This window comes from Stigmatopora nigra, chromosome 3, assembly GCF_051989575.1.
Source record: "Stigmatopora nigra isolate UIUO_SnigA chromosome 3, RoL_Snig_1.1, whole genome shotgun sequence".
Classification (NCBI taxonomy): domain Eukaryota; kingdom Metazoa; phylum Chordata; class Actinopteri; order Syngnathiformes; family Syngnathidae; genus Stigmatopora; species Stigmatopora nigra.
Window position 1 is genome coordinate 9,895,581 of NC_135510.1, and position 20,779 is coordinate 9,916,359.

At 41.5% G+C, this 20,779-nt stretch overlaps 1 protein-coding gene across 4 annotated transcripts in view; it reads left to right on the plus strand.

The window, feature by feature from the left end:
- Positions 1 to 20,714, plus strand: part of fbn1 (fibrillin 1) — a 47,104-nt gene extending 26,390 nt beyond the window's left edge. For all 4 annotated transcript variants that reach the window (XM_077712920.1, XM_077712921.1, XM_077712919.1 and 1 more), the window contains 41 exons: positions 58 to 183; positions 955 to 1,083; positions 2,119 to 2,244; positions 2,903 to 3,028; positions 3,116 to 3,238; positions 3,348 to 3,473; positions 3,861 to 3,986; positions 6,108 to 6,230; positions 6,376 to 6,498; positions 6,589 to 6,714; positions 7,251 to 7,373; positions 7,445 to 7,567; positions 7,674 to 7,841; positions 8,410 to 8,478; positions 8,557 to 8,682; positions 9,228 to 9,350; positions 9,590 to 9,748; positions 9,819 to 9,890; positions 10,149 to 10,274; positions 10,355 to 10,477; positions 10,834 to 10,959; positions 11,039 to 11,155; positions 11,235 to 11,360; positions 11,452 to 11,571; positions 12,608 to 12,733; positions 13,754 to 13,906; positions 14,005 to 14,067; positions 14,144 to 14,263; positions 14,349 to 14,468; positions 14,540 to 14,662; positions 15,236 to 15,367; positions 15,518 to 15,643; positions 16,074 to 16,280; positions 16,732 to 16,857; positions 17,083 to 17,205; positions 17,759 to 17,875; positions 18,215 to 18,343; positions 18,415 to 18,534; positions 18,690 to 18,921; positions 18,997 to 19,180; positions 19,369 to 20,714. In XM_077712920.1, coding sequence (XP_077569046.1) covers positions 58 to 183; positions 955 to 1,083; positions 2,119 to 2,244; positions 2,903 to 3,028; positions 3,116 to 3,238; positions 3,348 to 3,473; positions 3,861 to 3,986; positions 6,108 to 6,230; positions 6,376 to 6,498; positions 6,589 to 6,714; positions 7,251 to 7,373; positions 7,445 to 7,567; positions 7,674 to 7,841; positions 8,410 to 8,478; positions 8,557 to 8,682; positions 9,228 to 9,350; positions 9,590 to 9,748; positions 9,819 to 9,890; positions 10,149 to 10,274; positions 10,355 to 10,477; positions 10,834 to 10,959; positions 11,039 to 11,155; positions 11,235 to 11,360; positions 11,452 to 11,571; positions 12,608 to 12,733; positions 13,754 to 13,906; positions 14,005 to 14,067; positions 14,144 to 14,263; positions 14,349 to 14,468; positions 14,540 to 14,662; positions 15,236 to 15,367; positions 15,518 to 15,643; positions 16,074 to 16,280; positions 16,732 to 16,857; positions 17,083 to 17,205; positions 17,759 to 17,875; positions 18,215 to 18,343; positions 18,415 to 18,534; positions 18,690 to 18,921; positions 18,997 to 19,180; positions 19,369 to 19,755 — 5,543 coding nt within the window. In that variant the 3' untranslated portion in view covers positions 19,756 to 20,714. The remainder of the gene's footprint in view (positions 1 to 57; positions 184 to 954; positions 1,084 to 2,118; positions 2,245 to 2,902; positions 3,029 to 3,115; positions 3,239 to 3,347; positions 3,474 to 3,860; positions 3,987 to 6,107; positions 6,231 to 6,375; positions 6,499 to 6,588; positions 6,715 to 7,250; positions 7,374 to 7,444; positions 7,568 to 7,673; positions 7,842 to 8,409; positions 8,479 to 8,556; positions 8,683 to 9,227; positions 9,351 to 9,589; positions 9,749 to 9,818; positions 9,891 to 10,148; positions 10,275 to 10,354; positions 10,478 to 10,833; positions 10,960 to 11,038; positions 11,156 to 11,234; positions 11,361 to 11,451; positions 11,572 to 12,607; positions 12,734 to 13,753; positions 13,907 to 14,004; positions 14,068 to 14,143; positions 14,264 to 14,348; positions 14,469 to 14,539; positions 14,663 to 15,235; positions 15,368 to 15,517; positions 15,644 to 16,073; positions 16,281 to 16,731; positions 16,858 to 17,082; positions 17,206 to 17,758; positions 17,876 to 18,214; positions 18,344 to 18,414; positions 18,535 to 18,689; positions 18,922 to 18,996; positions 19,181 to 19,368) is intronic.
- Positions 20,715 to 20,779: the final 65 nt, after the last annotated feature.

Below are 20,779 nucleotides of genomic sequence, written 5' to 3' on the forward strand. Positions count from 1 at the left end.
TGGACTTTGGAGAATGTTAGATAACCTAACGATCTTTGTCCGTTTGACCATTCTCAGATATAAACGAATGCAGAATGATAAACACGCTCTGTTCAAACGGGAAGTGCAGGAACACCATCGGAAGCTTCCGTTGCCGTTGTGATAATGGCTATGCGCTGGATTCAGATGAGAGAAACTGCACTGGTAAGTTGCGATGAACTCTTCACGTCATGGTTTTACTTAATGGATAGATGACGCATGGTGAGCGTGCCTTGGAAGAAAATGCAATAATAATGCAACCATTTGGCTCAAACTAACACTATCATTAGTTAGCCGTACTTTAAGAGTCAGGGGGTCATTGGCTGGGTTACGTCACAATGTCAATCAGTTTCTGGACTCAGTTTGGTAAGGTGACACTACACAGACACGTGTTAAATTTAGAGATTGTGTGCAGGCAACAATCAGAGGGAATTTGTAGCAAAGCCTTCCAGCTCCTTTTATTTAAAGGATCTGAGACCGATGGTCTTGTTGCTGTTGGAGCAGTTAAAACATTATTTGAAGTTGGGGCTTTTCTCCGTGAGGGATTAAAAAGTGATCATAAAAAAATCATTTTCAATTAAAATCATAGTGTTGAGAATGTATAATCCCAAAAGTCTCTTTTTTTGTTATTATCTAGAGCCTTATAAACTCACCACAACTCCATTTGATTCATTTGATCACTAACCACAACTAAAACCAAGTCATTGATAAATCCAACAAAAAAGGAAGTTTAAAGTTTCTCAGACAAACAAGACACTAAAAAACTGCTGGTCTCATATTCTGTTGTAGATGTGTTGTCATTTTATTATATTAGAAAATGGCACGCTACCATTGAACTAGATGCATTTTCGAAGTGTTTCCTACAAAGTTGGATGTTTTCAAAGAATGCTGGCAAATAAAACTTTTTTGTTTGTTTGGCGTTGTTCTTCCCCGTAGACATTGACGAGTGCCGCATCTCTCCCGACTTGTGCGGACAGGGGCGTTGTGTCAACACTCCAGGAGACTTTGAATGCGAGTGTATGGAAGGATACGAAAGTGGCTTCATGATGATGAAAAACTGCATGGGTGAGAGCTAAAATGAATGATTTCTCTTTTTCCTGTCAAATTTTGGGCATGACGGACACATTTGATTCAAAGAGTAGTGCCTTAAAATTCTTTGAATCGACCGTTTAGGTGTTGAATTCAGTGTTCACTCAGGGTAAATTTAGTCATTTGGGACCCTCCAAATTTGTGTAATGCTAAGTTTAAAAAAATATATATTAATGTTGATCATCAACTAAAGAGTGTGGATTTGAGTGCATTATCCAATTACATCAATGACAACCAAAGAGTTAAAATGTGAGTTTACAACAGATTTATAAAATAAAATTTCTCGAGCAAGATATACATTATAATTTGTCTTACCCCAATATATTACAATTTGTTTTAATATATATATATTTTTTTAATTTCAAATATTAATAAGAAAGTAATAATTTTGTATTACTTGGCTTCTTTAATGTATTTTTTAATTACATTTATGTGTGTGTATGAGTATTACACAATTACCTATGATTGCCATACAGTAAGTCCACCCCTATCCCCACCTCATAAGTCAGACCTATAATTTACCATTTACACAACTGACGTAATTTTAATGTAAACTCCCGTGCAGGCTGTCACTCAATCATATTTCACAGCACTATAAAAATAATTACCTTTGATGACATACTTGAACTCAATGCATCATAATGCACCCACTGCCATAAAACAAATTTACGAGCAGCTTCCACTTTTTCCATCTGAGAAAATACTTACTGTTCTATTTCTGTTTTCTGTTCTGAATTACATTTGGCCAACCTGATCAAAATTCTTCAGCATAGCGCTCACAATTTTTTGTCCACCAAATGCTGTTGTTGGCTGAGGCGGATAACCCACCGTTGTCAACACAATAACATCAAAATGTGATTGAGTAAACAAACAAAGAGAGTTTTCCCTATTTTAATGATTTACATTATTTGAATAAGTGATTCCAAGGTCACATTCAGCCAGACTAGTATTTTTTTTTTCTTTTTTTTTCCCGCACGCATTTCTCTGAGTCTTGTTTTTCCCCCCCTTTAGATATTGACGAGTGTGAACGCAATCCCCTACTGTGCAGGGGAGGCGAATGCGTCAACAACGAAGGCAGCTTCCAGTGCGTTTGCCCCAACGGACACGAGATTGCTCCCGATGGCTCGGCTTGTCTAGGTGAGTGATGTCGTTGTCGGAATGTAGAGTTGGGTGGACTGCTCGAGACCTTTTCATTTGAGCAAGTATTCATTCCTTTGGCTGATGTAATTCCCACTTTGGCTCTTGGGCAGTAAAAAAAAGGTGTGGATAGATGATGAGCGGGGGGGAAAGTTTGTCAGTAAGTAGACAGCTATACTGACAAGTATTGGCTCCTTGCCGATCTTCTGCCTCTTAGTTTTGCGAGCTCTCCAGGGATTATAGCGTATAGTTCCAGTGTCTGAGTCAGGTCATTGGATGTTGATGAATGCATGGGAACTATTGATCTGACAAAAGACTAAAACAAGATAAAAATACTAGAACAGGGAGTGAAACTTTGACAAGCCATATTGTGGTTATGGCCATTATCTTTGCCAAATAGAGATTCCACAATTAAGCGACTAATCGACAACTTTCACATTAGCAAATATAGCAAATACTAATACTTGATAAGAAGTTAAGAGACAATGTTGACCTGAAAATTGTTCAACGTATTGCACGTCTCTTGTCAATGTTTTTAACATTCATTCACACATGACTCTCACACTACATATCTGTGGAATGTTAACAAAAAAAATGCTTATTCCCGTCTTATCCTTGCTGTTATTAATTGATTAAAATCAACGTTATCCTCCTGCAGATATCAATGAATGCGAGCTGAGCGACAGGTTGTGCAGACACGGACAATGTGTCAATATGATTGGAAGCTACCAGTGTGTCTGTGACACGGGTTACAAATCTACTGAAGACCGTCTGGACTGCGTGGGTGCGTACTCCACATGTTACATACCCAAAAGTATATTGACAATAACTGCTAGATGTACATCAGGCTCATTTTGTTTGTCCCACTCAGACATTGACGAGTGCACCATCGAAAATGGAGGCTGTGAAACGTTTTGCACGAACTCTGAGGGAAGTTACGAATGTAGCTGCCATAGTGGATATGCTCTGATGCCTGATCAGAGAAGCTGCACAGGTAATTAGTCAATGTCATCACGTCAGACACCAATCAAACGCAGGCATTCCGACAGCACGACAAAGTAAACATTTGCTGTACCTGCCCATACTGTCATTTTTCTTTTCAGATATTGACGAGTGTGAGGAAAGCCCGGACATTTGTGATGGAGGCCAGTGTACCAACACGCCGGGGTCGTATCAGTGTCTCTGCTTCGATGGATTCATGTCATCAGAGGACATGAAGACCTGCCTGGGTAAGAGATTTATTCATTTATTGCTTCAAACAAAAGAAAGCAATTTTCATACTAGCTTGTTCAGGGAGATTAAACTACTTTTAAGTCTTTTAATCTCCTTAAAAGTTATCCAAAAGATGTTTCATGAGAAGAGAATTTTATGACTCAATGTCAGTAAGCCATCAGTGAGTAATAGTATTGTAATAGAAGGTATTGAAGTGAACATTGTGGTAGAGAGGAATGTGTGACATTTCGATGGTTGGTTGCTCAGAGAAAGAAAACAAACCGTCCAAAAACAATGATTGGAGTGTTCTTGAATAGGTCGGCTCAAATGCCCATTGTGCTGCTTATTAAAATAAAACACATTGTCTTTCCTCATTTTACTATTTGTCTTTGTTTCCTCTTAAGATGTGGATGAGTGTGAGCTCAACCCCAACATCTGTCTCAGTGGGAACTGTGAGAACACCAGGGGATCATTCATCTGTCACTGCGAGCTGGGCTACTCTGTACGTAAAGGAAGCACAGGATGCACAGGTGAGCAACTCAAACATAACTACATTTTCCTGTCCTGATCAGTTAATCTGCCCCAAATTTTAATTTCCACATTAGCAGTGGCAAATGCTCACCAAAATGATTTGCTCAACTCTGTGTGCAACATGACAGCTTTTGTGGTTTCAGCTGCATTGCTCAGTGTGTGGCGCACCCAAAATAATAGTTTCAAGTTATCGGCTTAGTGCCGAGGACAAATCGTTTCATTTTGGTCTAAGCAGTTTGTGGTGTAAAAAGGAATCAACAAAATGGGTCATTTTTCACCCCTTCTTGATAAGAGCACTGTATATGTTTTCATTGCGCTCAGTTCTCAAAGCAGCCATGGTCAATTTAGAATGTCAAAAATAGTTTATTTCTTTACTGACTTTGGTCTATATTCTTCTACCTTCATAGTTACTACCTTTTTATAAATCCTCTTAAGAGCAGAATGTGAGTAATTTCTCTGCCTATGCATGTCTGTGTAAGACAGTGAAAGTGAGGAAGTGAGAACAGAACTCTATCTTTCCTCATCGTCAACATCATCTAAGGGCACACAAGAGAACACATACACACAACAGAAGCCACGAATCATTTTTTTAATGCTTGTATCACATTACACCATTGTTTATACCTTTGCCACTCTTTCATTAAGGTGAGTTAAACATTACGTGATAGTTGGAAGAGCCGCGCAGCGTGTAATCAGCCAAAACGGCTCCAAAACACATAAATATCCAGCTCGATGGAGTTTTTGAACTCACCGCTGGTCTCGACTGAGTCAAGTCTGATTTGCAGTGCCTCTTAAAAGACTGCTGAAAAGGACTAGCTTGGATCAGGATCGGAACTGCCTCGTATCGCTAAAATAAGTCTGGCGCACGCTCCGCAGCAGCAGCAGCACGTCTACCTTCAGACACAAATAAACAGACTGTCTGATGTGTGATTAAAAGGCGCGACACGCAGACTTTCGAGAATCCCTTTGAAAATAACCAATACAGCCACTTCTGAAATCACAGTTTATGTAGGAATTTGGGCTCAACAACCCAGACAGAACAGGACTCTAGTTTCTCTCAAAAGGGGTGTTTGGAAACTAAACATGAAAAACCAAAGAGCATGACATTTTCTTAATGAATTTATGATGGGCGGAACGCTCTTCCGCTTGCATCTATCAATTGAAAGTAATCAGAATAAAGAAATCTGGTCCTGGCATTGCTGTTTTTCTTTTTTTTAATTTTATTTTGGGTCTCGAAATGTCGTCTGATGTATTCTCTTGCACGCATGAAGATTATATAATGACATCTGGTCAATCTGTCAATGACGCTTCTTTCCGAATAATCTGTCAATTGCATCCCACAACAGTGAAAAACAAAGGGCAGGGTTTACGACTTTGTTCGTTTGTTGTATTTATGTGTGTTTAGAAATTAATCGGAAACTTTAGATGGGTGGAAATGTCTCAGTATGGTTTATTTACAATGCGGTTGGTTGAGAATATCAACATCGTGCTTTTAACTAGCTGACTTTTCTACCGCAGGTGTGGCTGCATTGACATAATAACAAGCAGTTTTCTTGCTTTTAGGCGGGGTGTGAAACTGGCACAAGACAGTTTGTTTGCTCTTTTGTTGCCCATCATCTGTCAAACATTTGCCCATTAAAAAAGAACCTCATCCGCGACACCAGCTGTGACTGCGCTCACTCACACTTATGGCCTTGTGTTTTGAAATTCCACATCAAAATGAGTGCCTTTCTAAAGTAATGTCTGACATTAAATGATGCAGGAAATTATATTTAATTTCATCTGTGATTCAGGGGAGATGAATTTTCTCACAGCCTTCATATTAACCGCATCATCAAATGCAGTTTAAATAGATTAAACTGTGATACCACTGAGCTGTTTTCTAATCGACAATGTTTTGAATGACTACCCTCTTGCACGATTACCAACAACTTTGAGTGAGTGCAAAACATTGATACATAACCTTCAATACACACTCTAGTCAAAGAAGGAGCCACGCAATGTCAGGACAAATGATCCCTTGCCAACGGAAAATGAATGAACGGATTTCTGCCTGTTTGTCAAATCCTCAAACTGTGACATTCACATGTCAAAGTACTGTTTTCCTCCTCTTTCCACAGATGTTAATGAGTGTGAAATTGGCGCGCACAACTGTGACAGACATGCAACGTGCACCAATACAGCAGGTAGCTTCAAATGCAACTGCGCTCCTGGGTGGATTGGCGATGGCATCAAATGCACAGGTAACCCAGACATGACACTTGTGGTCATTTTCTCCAATTGTAGACATTCACTGAGTGGTTTATCCCATTGTAAAACTACCATTTATTCATATTCTTCTCTCTCTGTCTGTGGTATTACCGTATTTTTGACCATTTACCCGTAAAGATCTGAATGAGTGCGCCAACGGGACCCACCAGTGCAGCAACAACGCCGAATGCCTCAACACCATGGGCTCGTACCGTTGCGCTTGCAAGGAAGGATTTTCTGGGGATGGCTTTTATTGCACAGGTATAAGCATAAGCAACACTGACTCACACTTTACATCACAAATGAATATGTTTTCTCAGATTGTGCGTTTTGTCCAAACTCTAAATACAGACAGTGACGAGTGTGCAGAGAATGGAAATTTATGTGAGAGTGGGCACTGCTTGAACATGCCAGGGGGCTACCGGTGTGAATGCGACATGGGCTTCATCCCCACCGCTGATGGCAAAGCTTGTGAGGGTAAGACGAATGCTCCCGGGCCAGACTATTGAATCATCTTCCTCGATTTAAATGTGCTTCCGTCATGAATCGCTCGCTTGTTTTTCCACTTGCAAACCAAATCCAAACAGCGGATGTATTCAAAAGAGACTCCTGAGGCATTGGAATGCGGCATGATAAGCCATGCACAAATGAATACATTTGTTTTGGTTGAAGAAAAAGCAGGACCAACTAACACATTCACATAAAAATGAAAATTAGCAAAAGGTCAGTTTGCTATTCAATCACAAATCTGACCATCGATGATCGTCTAACTACATGGCAATTTTGTTTGTCCACCATAAACAAATCCAAGAGAAATAACCAATGTTTGTGCAAGCCGGTGAAAAAAAAAGCATTGAAGCACCCAAAAATAAATCTCAAATCTTCTCAAGAATGGTCTTAACAATTTCCAACCATGTTCCCATCAAATTCGCCTTAGCCCTGCACTTTTCATCTACCTTTCTTTTGTCTACCTCTTTATCATGTCATCCTTCTTCATCTTGTTTATTTGACAGACATAGATGAGTGTACCTTTGCTGGCATTTGCGTCAATGGACGCTGCAAGAACATTCCAGGTCTTTTCAGATGCGAATGTCAAATTGGGTATGAGCTGGACAGGAGTGGAGGCAACTGCACAGGTATCTTGACCGCTAGCAACTTTTATTTTGAGAAAATTATATGGAAATAAAGTTTATACTGTCTTCTCCAGATATTAATGAATGTGCAGACCCAACCATCTGCATTAACGGGGTTTGTGTTAACATACCCGGAAGCTATCATTGTAATTGCCCCACCGACTTTGAACTGAATCCAACCCGAGTGGGATGTGTAGGTAAGATGTAAAAGCTCTTCAATTATTCCAATGATATTCTGAAATAAATGTAAAATATTCAAATCTATATTTTTGAAATTGACACCTCTGACTCCATTTTGCGCAGACACTCGTTCAGGGAGCTGCTTCCGGGATGTGCACCACCGAGGTGATTCTTCGGAGAGCTTGTCTTGCTCTAATGAGGTTGGAGTTGGAGTTTCCAGGGCCTCTTGTTGCTGTTCTCTGGGCCACGCCTGGGGAAATCCTTGTGAATTGTGCCCCCCTCTAAACTCAAGTGGGTCAATGAGTCCTTTCTTGGACATGTTATGGCTTATTAATATGTCTCCTTATTTTTCCAATTTTAATACTTGGATACCATTTGAGGTTTACCACAGTGAGCATCTCAAACCCTGAAAAACAAGAATAACTGTGCGCATGAGCCAGCACACTATGATAAGTGACAGTTAGCCATTTTGCATTTTTAGTCCCAGGGAGTGAGCCAATTTTCTTATTTTAAACCCTAGAATAACTCAAAGTCGTTTCCTGTTCTTATTGGTGTCAGCTTCGGATAAGTGTTGTCATTCAGTATTTTTCCAACATTTAGACTTTAAACTGACTCCTGAATTTTTGTGTGTGTGTTTCCCATGACTGATGTGACGGATAAAAATGAGAAAGCTTTTTGTAACGTGCCTAGAAATTGTCAGCAGATTGTCTGAAAGCTCATAATGAATGTTTTATACTGGAAAAAAAATGTATCTTTAGAATTTGTTCATCTGCGTTTCACAATAGCAGCGTTCCCTTAAATGACTTTTATGTACTCTAACACTGACATCTTTTCATCGATTTCTCTTTGATATTTGCAGCCGGGTATAAGACACTGTGTCCAGGTGGCGAAGGCTTCAGACCGAATCCCATCACTGTCATCTTGGAAGGTCAGTTAATTATTATTATTTTTGCTCAAATGACTTCTGCACAGAAATCACCACCTCGTTGTTTACCTTCTCTAACAGACATCAATGAGTGCCAGGAACTTCCAGGTTTGTGTCAGGGAGGCGAATGCATCAACACCTTTGGTAGTTTCCAATGTGAATGTCCCAGAGGATTTGCTCTGAACCAGGAGACACGAGTCTGTGAAGGTAAGACATTCTCAACACCTTGTTTTTTATTGTACTTATTAGTTCGCTCATTCAGATTTCATTTAAAACATCAAGCGTCTTGTTATTATCTGTCAATATACATAACATTGTAAAGTTTGGATGAGTGGTCAATAGAGGTGTGGCAGTTATCTTTTAATCTTGGTGCTCCTGCCCTTTACTGACTTGCAAATGATCAAATTTCACTCAGATCTCCCTGGAACCACAAATAATTTTTTTGCAAAATCCAAATCTTTCTCTGAACTTTTAGTCCCTGAAATACTGCCTCCACAGACACTCTGTCTTTTTGTTAAGCCAGGCTCGGTGTCATAAAAATGGAAGACAGATGTGACATAGTTTTGACTTTATCTTATACCAGAAAATATGTTATGAATAAAGAAAATACATGTTTAAATTATTTATTTCAATTGGACTTGACTTGAAGTGTAGTATTACATGAACCACTATAACTGAAAATGGTTAGTGTTTACAAATAGTAAGTTCCTGTAAGTAGTAAGGATAAAAAAAAAAGATCTCTTTTGTGGCAGATATCAACGAATGTGAGAACCCAGGAATATGCGGGCCTGGTCAGTGCTACAACACCATTGGAAACTATACCTGCATCTGCCCCGTGGACTACATGCAGGTCAATGGAGGCAACAATTGCATGGGTGCGTGTGCACGCAAAACTACACAAATCAACTGAATGACAACTTATAGCATATCAAAAGAAGTTTCATTTGGAACTCAAGACGCTACTGTGTCTGTCAATTATCCTTTTGGAATTATTCTGCTCTCATGGCATCATCTTCCATTTAACTTTTAATTGTATTGTAACCATCCATACAGTAATGATAAGCTGCTACAAGCTAGAGTAAAACAAAGAAATTTGTCATCCCTACCCTAACAGATATGAGAAAAAGCTACTGCTACAGGAACTTTTACTCCGACAACAGAACATGTGATGGAGAGCTCACCTTCAACATGACCAAAAAGAAGTGCTGCTGTGCCTACAACATTGGTCGTGCATGGAATAAACCTTGTGAGCAGTGTCCTGTGCCCAGCAGCGGTGAGGTGCCATTCTTTTAAACAATCATCAAAAGAACGGTTGAGACTGACGATAACTTTCCTCCACTCAGACGAATTTGCGATCCTATGTGGCAGCGAGAGGCCAGGATACTATATTGACATCACGACTGGACGAGTAGTTGGTAACAATATTAGTTAATTCATAAAAATAACATTAATGCTGTCAAATAAGTACTTGCATTGTTTCCTGAGGTTCAGAGTTGTAAATGGGAATTTTTGAACATTAAATGTGGTCAATGTAAAAACAGTTCATTTTTAGAACAACTCTGGCTTTTCTTTCATCCCAACCCAGCCATTTAATGATAAAAAATACACTGAGCTTTCATGTCTTTTTGTGTACTGCATTAAACATTGTATGTTTATCTTGCTTCCTCCACTAGATATTGATGAATGCAGGGAAATCCCAGGTGTATGTGAAAATGGTGTATGCATCAACATGATTGGTAGCTTCAGATGCGAATGCCCCATAGGCTTCGTATACAATGATAAGCTACTGATTTGTGAAGGTACAACAAGCAATTAACATTCAGATTAATGAAGTGGATAAAGACTAGATTTACAAGAAATCCTATTCTCCTGTTCACAGACATTGATGAGTGTCAGAATGGGCCTGTGTGCACACAAAATGCAGCCTGCTTAAACATGCCCGGAAGCTATCGCTGCGAGTGCAAATCCGGATATCGCCTCACTTCGACGGGACAATGCCTAGGTACAGTACGCTCTAAAAAATAGATTAATATTGATTTTTTTAAAATTCAATTTTACGGTAAAATACTGACTTGTGTGGTTGTCAGAATTTTACGGTTAAGAAACTTGTACACAATTGAAGATCAAATTAATCATTTGTTTTAACAGCATTTGCTGTTGCCGATCCAATATCTCAATTTTTAGACCAATAAAAAAAATAATGTTCCAAATAATGTAACTTACAAATCATATTTTTGGTTCTGAACCGAGCTCTGCTGGTTCAGCCTCAAGAAATACTTTATTAGACGTGCTCTATTACTATTATTACTTTTTAAAGAGCAATAGTGCAACTGTATGTATGTAATATATATGTCATAGATCGTAACGAATGTTCGGAGAACGTTGGTGTTTGCAACCCCGGTCAGTGCATCGACACTGTGGGAAGCTACCGCTGTATCTGCCCCAATGGATTTACAACCACCCGGGACGAGTCTATGTGTGTTGGTAAGACCTTTTATAATCAGTCTCTCTTGCTCTCACAAGCAAGCGCCATGCTGAGTGACCTTAAAAATCTCATTTTTAGACACGGACGAGTGCGCGCTACAACCCTGCGGCAACGGAACCTGTAAGAACACGGTGGGCTCGTACAATTGCCTGTGCTATCCCGGATTCCAGAATTCACACAACGGTGATTGTATAGGTATGTGCATACGCATAGAAAAACATAGCCAAAGCGTGTATTTTAAGGGAAGATAAAACTGTCTTTGTGTTGTGTTCAGACATTGATGAGTGTTCAAGCCAGAGGGGTCTCTGTCGTAATGGCCAGTGTGTAAATACGGTGGGTGACTTCCTCTGCGTGTGCAGGGATGGCTATGAAATTTCGCCAGATGGAAGACTGTGTGTAGGTAGGAAACTTCAGATACTGTAGCTTCATCTGTACTGTTCATCTTGAGAAGTTACACAATGTACTTCATACCTCCCTTTATTCATTCTCAGATATAAACGAATGTCTGGTTAACCCTGGCACATGCGGAGTTGGGACTTGTCTGAATCTGGATGGCTCATACAGATGCATTTGCCCACCTGGGTATTTCCTCCACGAGGAAACCTGTGAAGGTAAGCACAACATCAATCCATAGACGCTCACTAACGAAGCATCACTTTTTTTCAACACGACCGACCATAGGAATGATCAAATGAGAAATATCTACCCATTTATTCATTTATTCTTACAACAGTTGATGTATATATGCAGCATAATAACATATGTAAAATTCAATTATTTGTATTATTTGTTTTATTTGTATAGCAATACCAAAGGGTGCCAGATGGGAGAATATATTTGTGACACAGGTTTGAAGTCTCCACGATCAATGAGTCACTTGGCGACTAGCTTCCACAGCTCCTTTATTTTAGGCGAGGCTATTGCCTCCACACATGAAAAGTTTGTGTGTTATGCATGTTAAAAAAAAAACCCGAAAGACGAATACACAAATAAATAAAACAAAAGTATTGCGCATCCCGCGATGTGAGCACATCTTGGCGCTGTGGTACAAATTAAACATTATTCAGGTTTTTATTAGAGTCAACTTTAAACTTTATAATATTCAGATGCATTCTCCTTAATTCCTATGAAAGGTTTCCGACTTTGAACATTGCTTAAATTCTGCAGCAGTGTTATGTTTTGCCTCCTGCACTGCTTTAATGAGCTGGAATGAGCAGTTTTTTTTTAAATCGGTTAATTAGTGCCTCTGCTGCTCCCTATCTTTGTCTCATTTCTCTCTTCCTTTTCACGTGGAAGTGAGTCCGTGCTAAAATTCTTGGATTGTTTATGTAGTGGTGACGATGAAGAGATATTCAGCAGACTTCAACACATTCTTGTTAAGGGTTCTGTTCTTGGAAGCAGGGAGGAACAGCTCTAAATTTTTAACATCAGAAAGCGCAGCAGCTGCTCATGTGTGATGGTCTGAATGCATGACAGCGAGGTTATTCCCCTGTGATGTTCTACTCACATATAATATATTTGAATAAAATCTGACTCACTGACTTTAATGATTTGACCCCATCCCCATTAACCCAGACACATAAGTAGGAAAAGGCCCCAGTTTGAACTTCTGTACCGATTCTCATGTGATTTTTCTTTCCCCGCTAGACATTGACGAGTGTTCGCAGTCACCCGAGATCTGTATGTTCGGGACCTGCTCCAACACAGAGGGAAGCTTCACCTGCTTGTGCCCTGAGGGATTCCAACTGTCTGCCTCTGGACGCAGATGTTTAGGTAAGTGCGTGAGAGAAACAAGACTATCATCAAACCATGTTACAGATGAGCTGCAAGCTCTATCTGTGTAGTTTTATGCTCTCGTGCCAAAAAAGCACTCAATGTCCCTTCTTCCAAGGCGACTCTGGACCAAGACCCTTCTCATCTCCTCACTAGTGTATATACACGTGTGTGTTTATGTTCCACGTGTGCGTGTTTAAGACTTGGGTGGGGGCGCGCCGAGTCCGCTGTTAGGGAGTTCCTTCGAAACACCCAAGCCATGACATCACCGGTTCTGAAGAGGTGGATTAAAGTTTGGATTTCGCCCCTCTCCCTGGCGTCAGTACTGCTTGACCGAAGGGTGGGGGATAAATTAGAGCAGCTGGGCAGAGGGTGAGAAATACGGTCAATAAACGAGGTCAAGGGAAAATTCTCTCACATTTGTTTTGGCATTGTTTTTCCAGAAAAGATGGTTGACATGTAATGAATGTAGAAAATTATAGTGTCACATGAGACACTTCCTATTCTATCATTGGATAGAGTTGAAATCTGAGCTCAATTTTGCAGGAAATGTATCAGTTTTACTTACTCATGACCCGCAATTGATCACCTGCCCTCCTTTCCATTTGAAATACCCCCCCCCCCCCCCCATTTAAATAGATTTGCTGTCAGTTCCCTAGAAAAGGGTAACATCTGAATGTCTCTAACTGAGAAAAATGTGTACACAGCACCAGGTGTTCATGTCCTCGCCAGTTTCATGCGATCTGTGGCAGTCAAGGTGCTTATTTGTGCAGAGTAGCGTCAAAAGCTAGGAGGAAAGTTTTACCATGTGTTCCTCATTACAAGCGCCAGCAAGTCTTTAGAAACCTCTCGCTTTGCCAACCTCCCCAAGTCGGGTTAAACATTTTACCTTTGAGCAACAAAAAGCTCTGTTTTGTGCTCCGATTAAGCTTAAAACGAACCTCAAATTTATAACATGGTAAGACCGTATCAACGTGTTAATGTCTCGAATCAAGTTGTCTGAATGTTCCCTCTATTTAGATGTACGCGTCAACTACTGCTATACAAAGTTTGAAAATGGGCACTGCCAGGTTCCAAAACCTCAGAATACTACCAAAGAAGAATGCTGCTGTACTGGAATGCCAGGCCAAGGCTGGGGAGATCCTTGTGAAATCTGCCCTGGCACCACAGAGGGTAGGTTGCCATCACACAGGCAGATCAAGTCACAAAACATGTGGATTCACACATGGTTTTTATTTTGGATTAATGACTTTCTCAATTTAATTTTCCAGAGGGGTATGGGGATCTTTGTAAAAATAAGGGATATCGAACTGGACTGGATGACGTGCCAAAAGGTGAAATGATCATTTGGGATGAGTATATCATCCACCTCTGTAGCGGTATTAAATTAATATTGCTTCTCTCCCATAGATATTAACGAATGCCTTAATAACCCCTGTCAAAACGGAGAGTGCATCAACACAGATGGTTCTTTCCGCTGTGAATGTCCAATGGGCTACCGCCTTGACATCAGTGGAGTTACTTGTGTAGGCAAGTGCCTCTCTTCAGCCGATGGCACTCTCTCTTTTTTTTTTTTGCATGTGTTTTTTATTTACATACTCAATATCTATTCCAGACACTGATGAATGTAATATTGGCAACCCCTGTGGAAACGGCACGTGCACAAATGTGATCGGCGGTTTTGAGTGCGCATGTGAGGATGGCTTTGAGCCTGGTCCTATGATGACCTGTGAAGGTGAGTTTATCAAATTGATTTTCTTGTTATCATGGACCAAATGTAACTGCCTGGGCACTACTCTTCTTTAGACATCAACGAATGTGCCCAGAATCCTCTGCTGTGCGCATTCCGCTGCGTTAACGTCGTGGGCTCCTACGAGTGTAAATGTCCCTCCGGATATGTGCTGCGTGAAGATAAGAGGATGTGTAAAGGTACTACTCAATGACTGACCAGTCCTAAACACAGCTCTCTTATTCACAGTTCATTTAATAATAACCACTGTATATTCAATAGTGGTAACATAAGCACTTGTGAAGTTACATAACATACCATCTCTCAAGCACTCTTAAAACCTGGGAAAATGTAACCAGACGGTTTATGTATACACCTCCACTGTCTAAGACAGCGTAGGGAGCATAGCAACGGTTGTATTTGGAGCGTCACACCGAAACAGAAGGAACATCTCATTGTCTGTAGCGTCATTGTTTATACTTGAGTTCCAGACAATCCGCCTACTCTCTTACTACTTGTTTTAGTTTCATTCCTGTTTCCATGCCTGTGTCCTAGTGAGCATACTTAACGTTGCTCCCTGGCAAATGTGAAAACGTGAGACTCTAAGTTTGTTAGAATAGGCTGTCGTGCGTATTATTATTTTTTGGTGAAGGGTTGAAGGTCTTGAGAGTAAAATCCTTTAAATCGCATTCCACTGTAATGACGACTGTCCCTGAAAAGTTGTAAAAGTAAGTAAAATATTATATATGAATTACTATACGTTTGTCTTACAGATCAGAATGAATGTGAGGATGGTCTAGATGATTGTGCCAGCAGAGGAATGACTTGCAAGAACCTGATTGGTACATTTATGTGCATCTGCGCACCTGGATACACACGCCACCCGGGTGGAGATGGTTGCATCGGTAAGGCTCTAACCCGCACTACTGTATTGCCCATAGCCATATTGTTGAAAACAATTTGTTTATTTGACAGTCATTTGGACTTTGAAAAAATAAGGAAGAAACTTTAGAAACTTGTGGAAATTCCAAATGTATTTTTAATGTCTGCTCCAGATCTGAACGAATGTACAGTAAAACCAGGCATCTGCAAGAACGGTCGCTGCGAGAACACGGTGGGAAGCTTTCGCTGCCGATGTGACCAAGGATTTGTATCTAACCCCACACAGACAGAATGCATCGGTAAGTGCATTATGTATAATGTAGCAATCAAACTCTTGGTTGTTCAATATTGACAAAAAAATGGGGTCTTTCCTATATTTAGTCCATTTCAGACCTTTTGTGGCACCTTCCGTCCAATCTCTTTAATATCAATGTCTTTTAAACTGTCAAGATAAAGGAAATCATTTCACAGGCATCCTTTCCAAATCTAAATATACACTACACCACATTCAGGGTGATGTTCTGATGTCTGTGAGAAAAACACTAAGGAAACTAAGACTCGATTGCCAAAATATCTGGCTTCTGACAGACAGTAGCGATAGTGCGTGCGGGTTATCTCCTCACGTCTGGTCCTGTCTGGGTGGCTTGGTCTGCTTGTTCACCTCTTTGTTTGCTCACGCGACAGCTTGTCTCGCTCTCACGTTGCTTTTCCTTGTCTCCCGACATCCAGATAACCGCGAGGGCCACTGTTTCACCGAGGTTCTGACGACTCTGTGTCAGATGACATCCAGTAATAGAAACATGGTGACCAAGTCAGAGTGTTGCTGTGACGGTGGAAGGGGATGGGGCAACAATTGCGAGCTTTGCCCACTGCCTGGGACCACCCACTTCAAGAAAATGTGTCCCCTCGGACCTGGATACACCACTGATGGGAGAGGTATGTTTTAGAATTTGAGGTTAATGATATTGAGCCTTGACAACAACCACATAATTCACATATTTGTCATGACAAAGCAAGTATTTAGAAAACCCACGTAGGACCGGGGAGAACATGCAAACTCCACACAGGTTGACCGACCTGGATTTGAACCCAGATCCCCCCACTGTGAGGCCAACATGCTAACCAATCTCCCACTGGGCTGCCCCTATAGAAAATTAACAAATAAAAATAGTTCTTGCATTCATTGATGAGCCAAGAAAAGCAACAGACTAAAGCGACATTGCTTCTTTCCCAAAATGTACGTCTCCATAATGGCTTCTGAAACTTGAAAAGCCATCTTTTGCTACATTGTCAAAAAACAAAGTGACTGTGTCATTCTTTGTACAATTTAAGGAATATGAATGAGTAATTCCAGTAATCTGTAACTGATGTGACCATTCCCATTCAGATATTGACGAGTGCCGCGTCATGGGGAACTTGTGCAAGAACGGCCTGTGCTTCAACTCTCTGGGCTCTTACAAATGCATCTGCAATTCTGGTTACACCACAGACATCACTGGCACCAAGTGTGTGGGTAAGACTTACGATTCACAGTCCATCTCCTTAACTTTAAGAACTATTTCCAGGTGTATACCCCCTGCCATTCCCATTGCAGCTCCCTTGCAAAGGCCCGAAACCGCACGGGTTGACTGGCTGCACGCTTACGTGCAAAATACAGCTCGTCTGTTCATCTCATCATCTGGTCTCATGGAATACTTTCTTAAAAAGATGTGTGACTCTTATGTTTCGTTATTTGCAGATGTGGACGAGTGCATACAGGCTCCAAAGCCTTGTAACTTTATCTGTAAGAACACAGAGGGAGGATATCTGTGCTCCTGCCCTCGCGGATATATCCTACAGGAAGACGGGAAGAGCTGCAGAGGTGACCACATATACACATAGAAATATAGAATTTAATATTCAAAGGCAATGGTTCTTGACTAAGTTTCCACTTTGGGAATGCAGAACAATTCACAACTCATGACATTTTTACTTAGTAAACAACAACGTAAATGTTTATTTGGATAAAAGATGCCTGTTTTCTTTTCAGATTCTATTGTCTCATTTTAAATTATCTTAATTCTCAAGTCGCTAAAATGGAAAGGCTTTGTTAGATTTCAAATATCGTTGCAGTTTTTTAAGTAAAAAAGTGTATAGTTTTATGTAAATGGCTCACAAGGGTGCTCCCAATTTTCTCCTCTCTATTTAGCAAAACTTCAGACCACCCCCACAGTTGGAGGGTTTCTACAAAATGGTTTTCTTTTGTCGTCATCCCATGTACTCCATTAGAATTGGTGTTTGCACGGTGCATTTGCGCCCTCTTTTGGAGAAATGATCGCAATTAACTTGAGAGCCATGGACTGTAAAGGTTTGACTCTTTGCCTGCAATCACTTCACAATATAAGCTGATGTCACTTCCCCTTCTGCCTTTCCAGACTTGGACGAATGCTCGACAAAACAGCACAACTGTCAGTTCCTGTGCGTTAACACCATTGGCGGCTTCACTTGCAAATGTCCACCTGGCTTTACCCAGCATCACAGTGCCTGCATTGGTAATTAAACACAAGTGGAACGTGGATTAGCTTGCAAATCTAAATATTATGTCCTGGAAAGTGCTCTTGTATCTGTGTATATCTAAAAGGAATGGGCCACATAAACATGTTGAGTCATAGTAGTCCCTGTGTTAGGTATACACGTGACGTGTTCCTTACCAATTGTCACTTCCGGTCTCATCGTCTGGCTCAGTTTCATTCCCACCTAGATACAAAATCTAGGCTGTTGTTTTACCTAATGCTGTAGCCAGTAACTGGATATCACGCTGCCTTGTTCTTCTGTTCTTGTATTTCTCATATTTGGGTCTTAATTGGAACCATTCCTCCATTGTGCGTTAGACAACAACGAGTGTTCAACAGACCCGAATCTCTGTGGCTCCAACGGTGTTTGCCAGAACACTCCAGGGAGCTTCAACTGTGACTGCCAACACGGGTTCTCTTTGGACTCCAATGGACAGGGCTGTGAAGGTCTGAACGTAACTGGCGTCGTGAGCTAAATGAGAGAAATCTGACTTGTTTTATTTGTTTCCGACCTGAAGACATGGACGAGTGTGATGGTAACCACAGGTGTCAGCACGGCTGTCAGAATTTAGTGGGCGGGTACCGGTGCAGCTGTCCGCAAGGTTATCTTCAGCACTACCAGTGGAACCAGTGTGTGGGTGAGTAAAGCTTTGGTCTCCACAATATGCCTCAATCTATCAAGCCATGTCCACATAAGGAAGGATTTGACTTTTTTTCACAGCTATTGTTTGTTCCTTTGAGTACACTTAGTAATTTCTGCTTGTTTACTCCCCCTTCACTTCCTGCGAGCCAGATGAGAACGAGTGTCAAAACACTCAAATCTGCGGGGGGGCGTCATGCCACAACACTCTGGGGAGCTTCCGCTGCCTCTGCCCGACTGGATTCAACTACGAACAGGGTTCCGGAGGCTGCTCGGACGTCAACGAGTGCTCCACCTCTCAGAATCCCTGCAAGTTCGGGTGCTCCAACACAGACGGGGGCTACTTGTGTGGTTGTCCCAATGGATACTACAGGGCGGGACAAGGGTAGGCAAAGAAATCTTTTGACTTGAGCTGTCCATGTATCCTGCGCTAAACCTAATGGTGTTTCTGCCACATCAGGCACTGTGTTTCAGGTCTGGCTTTTAGTGGTGGTGACCAAAGTGCTGGACAGGAAGGAGAGGGCGATGATAATTCGCTCTCCCCGGAAGCCTGCTATGAGTGCAAAATCAACGGTTATCCCAAGAAGGGGCGCAAACGACGCAGTGCCAATTCAACGCAGGATGAGCCTTCGGATGACGTGCAGGTAATTTGTCAGTCGCTTCCATATAATTAAATGCAAGTTTCTAAAAGTGCAAGTTATCTTCTGTACATGTTCTAAAAGTACCAGCTATGTTTGAAAGAACTAGATTTTTGCTTTGTACAATTACTAAGTTGCCAGCAAATAAAAATTGCTTTCGATACAGATAAACCATTTTGACTGTTTCTTTTCAGGCATCTGACAACAACGTGATCAGCTTGGCCAGCATGGACGTCGAAGACACCCTCCACTTCCACCTCAACCTCAGCGACCTGAGCAACCGTGACCGAATCCTGGAATTCACGCCGGCGTTGTCGGCCCTCAGCGACCACGTGCGCTACAGCATCGACTATGGCAATGATGGGGGTTACTTCAAGATCAATCAGAGGGAGGGCGTGAGCTACCTACATCTGAGCAAGAAGAAGACCCTGGCTCCAGGAGCATACGACCTACAGATCAGCAGCGTCCCCTTGTACAGGAAAAAGGAGCTGACGGAGTTGGAGAACCAACACGATAAAGACTACCTCACGGGGCAGCTGGGTGACATCCTGAAGATGAGGGTGCAGATCATCCTGCATTAACGAGCACAAGACTGTGGCGGGCAGAAAAGTTAAACATCTCCGACACTGGGTCAGTTCTGTCCCGCCCGACCCGACGGGGAGATGGGCATGCCGCCAAAGAAGCCAGAACGAGGCGGGGGGGAGGGCGCACGTTCCATCACCAAAGATGATTCTACATATCATAGATACAATTTCTGTGGAGGAATGATTGGTTTGCATGTTGTATGATGATATGTGAAATTACTTCCACGCTCAAAGGACAAGCGGAAACACTCGTTTTAAACAACCGTGCTCGAGCGGAAGAAAAGGACGCGCTGTTAGTCTGCCGTGGATTCGTTTCCTCCCCTCATGTAAGTGACTTGATCAAAGCCCATGCCTTGCTTGCTGCTTTCACCAAGATTGTGTCGAGATGAAGGAGGGGAAAGGAGACCACCGAGGACTACAGAATGTCCATGTGACTGGCTTGAACGACTCCGACTGCGTATTTAAACCACCCTTTTTTTCTATGGAGCATTCATATTTACTGGTGCTAGCGACACAACCACATAGCTTTCGAAATGCACTGTACTACCATGCAAAAGTTGGACTCTGATTTCACTTCTTCCGATCGCTCTCTTCTGTATTTCGTGTAAATTGTGTTTATACTGTAATAATCGATGCCACTCTTAATCTAGGACGCTTTTGTAAACTAGAGGGAGCTCCCAGTTTGTGGGGGTTGTAATGGTGCTTATATTGACCAACTACTACTTTCTTTCTTAACTGTATATGTGCACATATCCGCACACGGACATCCACACTTCTCACGATCAACCTGGACCTTCGTGATCATGCACTGAGGCTTTTTCTGCCATACATTCACTCATGCCTACAATCAGTGCTGCAATACCACAGGCCAGTCCATGCTCGTGTTCGCATCAGTGGGGATTAAGTTGTACGTTCACAATAAAACAAAAGTCCATCTTTTAATGGCTTTGAAAGTAGATATGCAAACAAATCAATTTCTTCTCCTCCAGCCATAGCGGGTTGACAAAACCGCTATTAAATC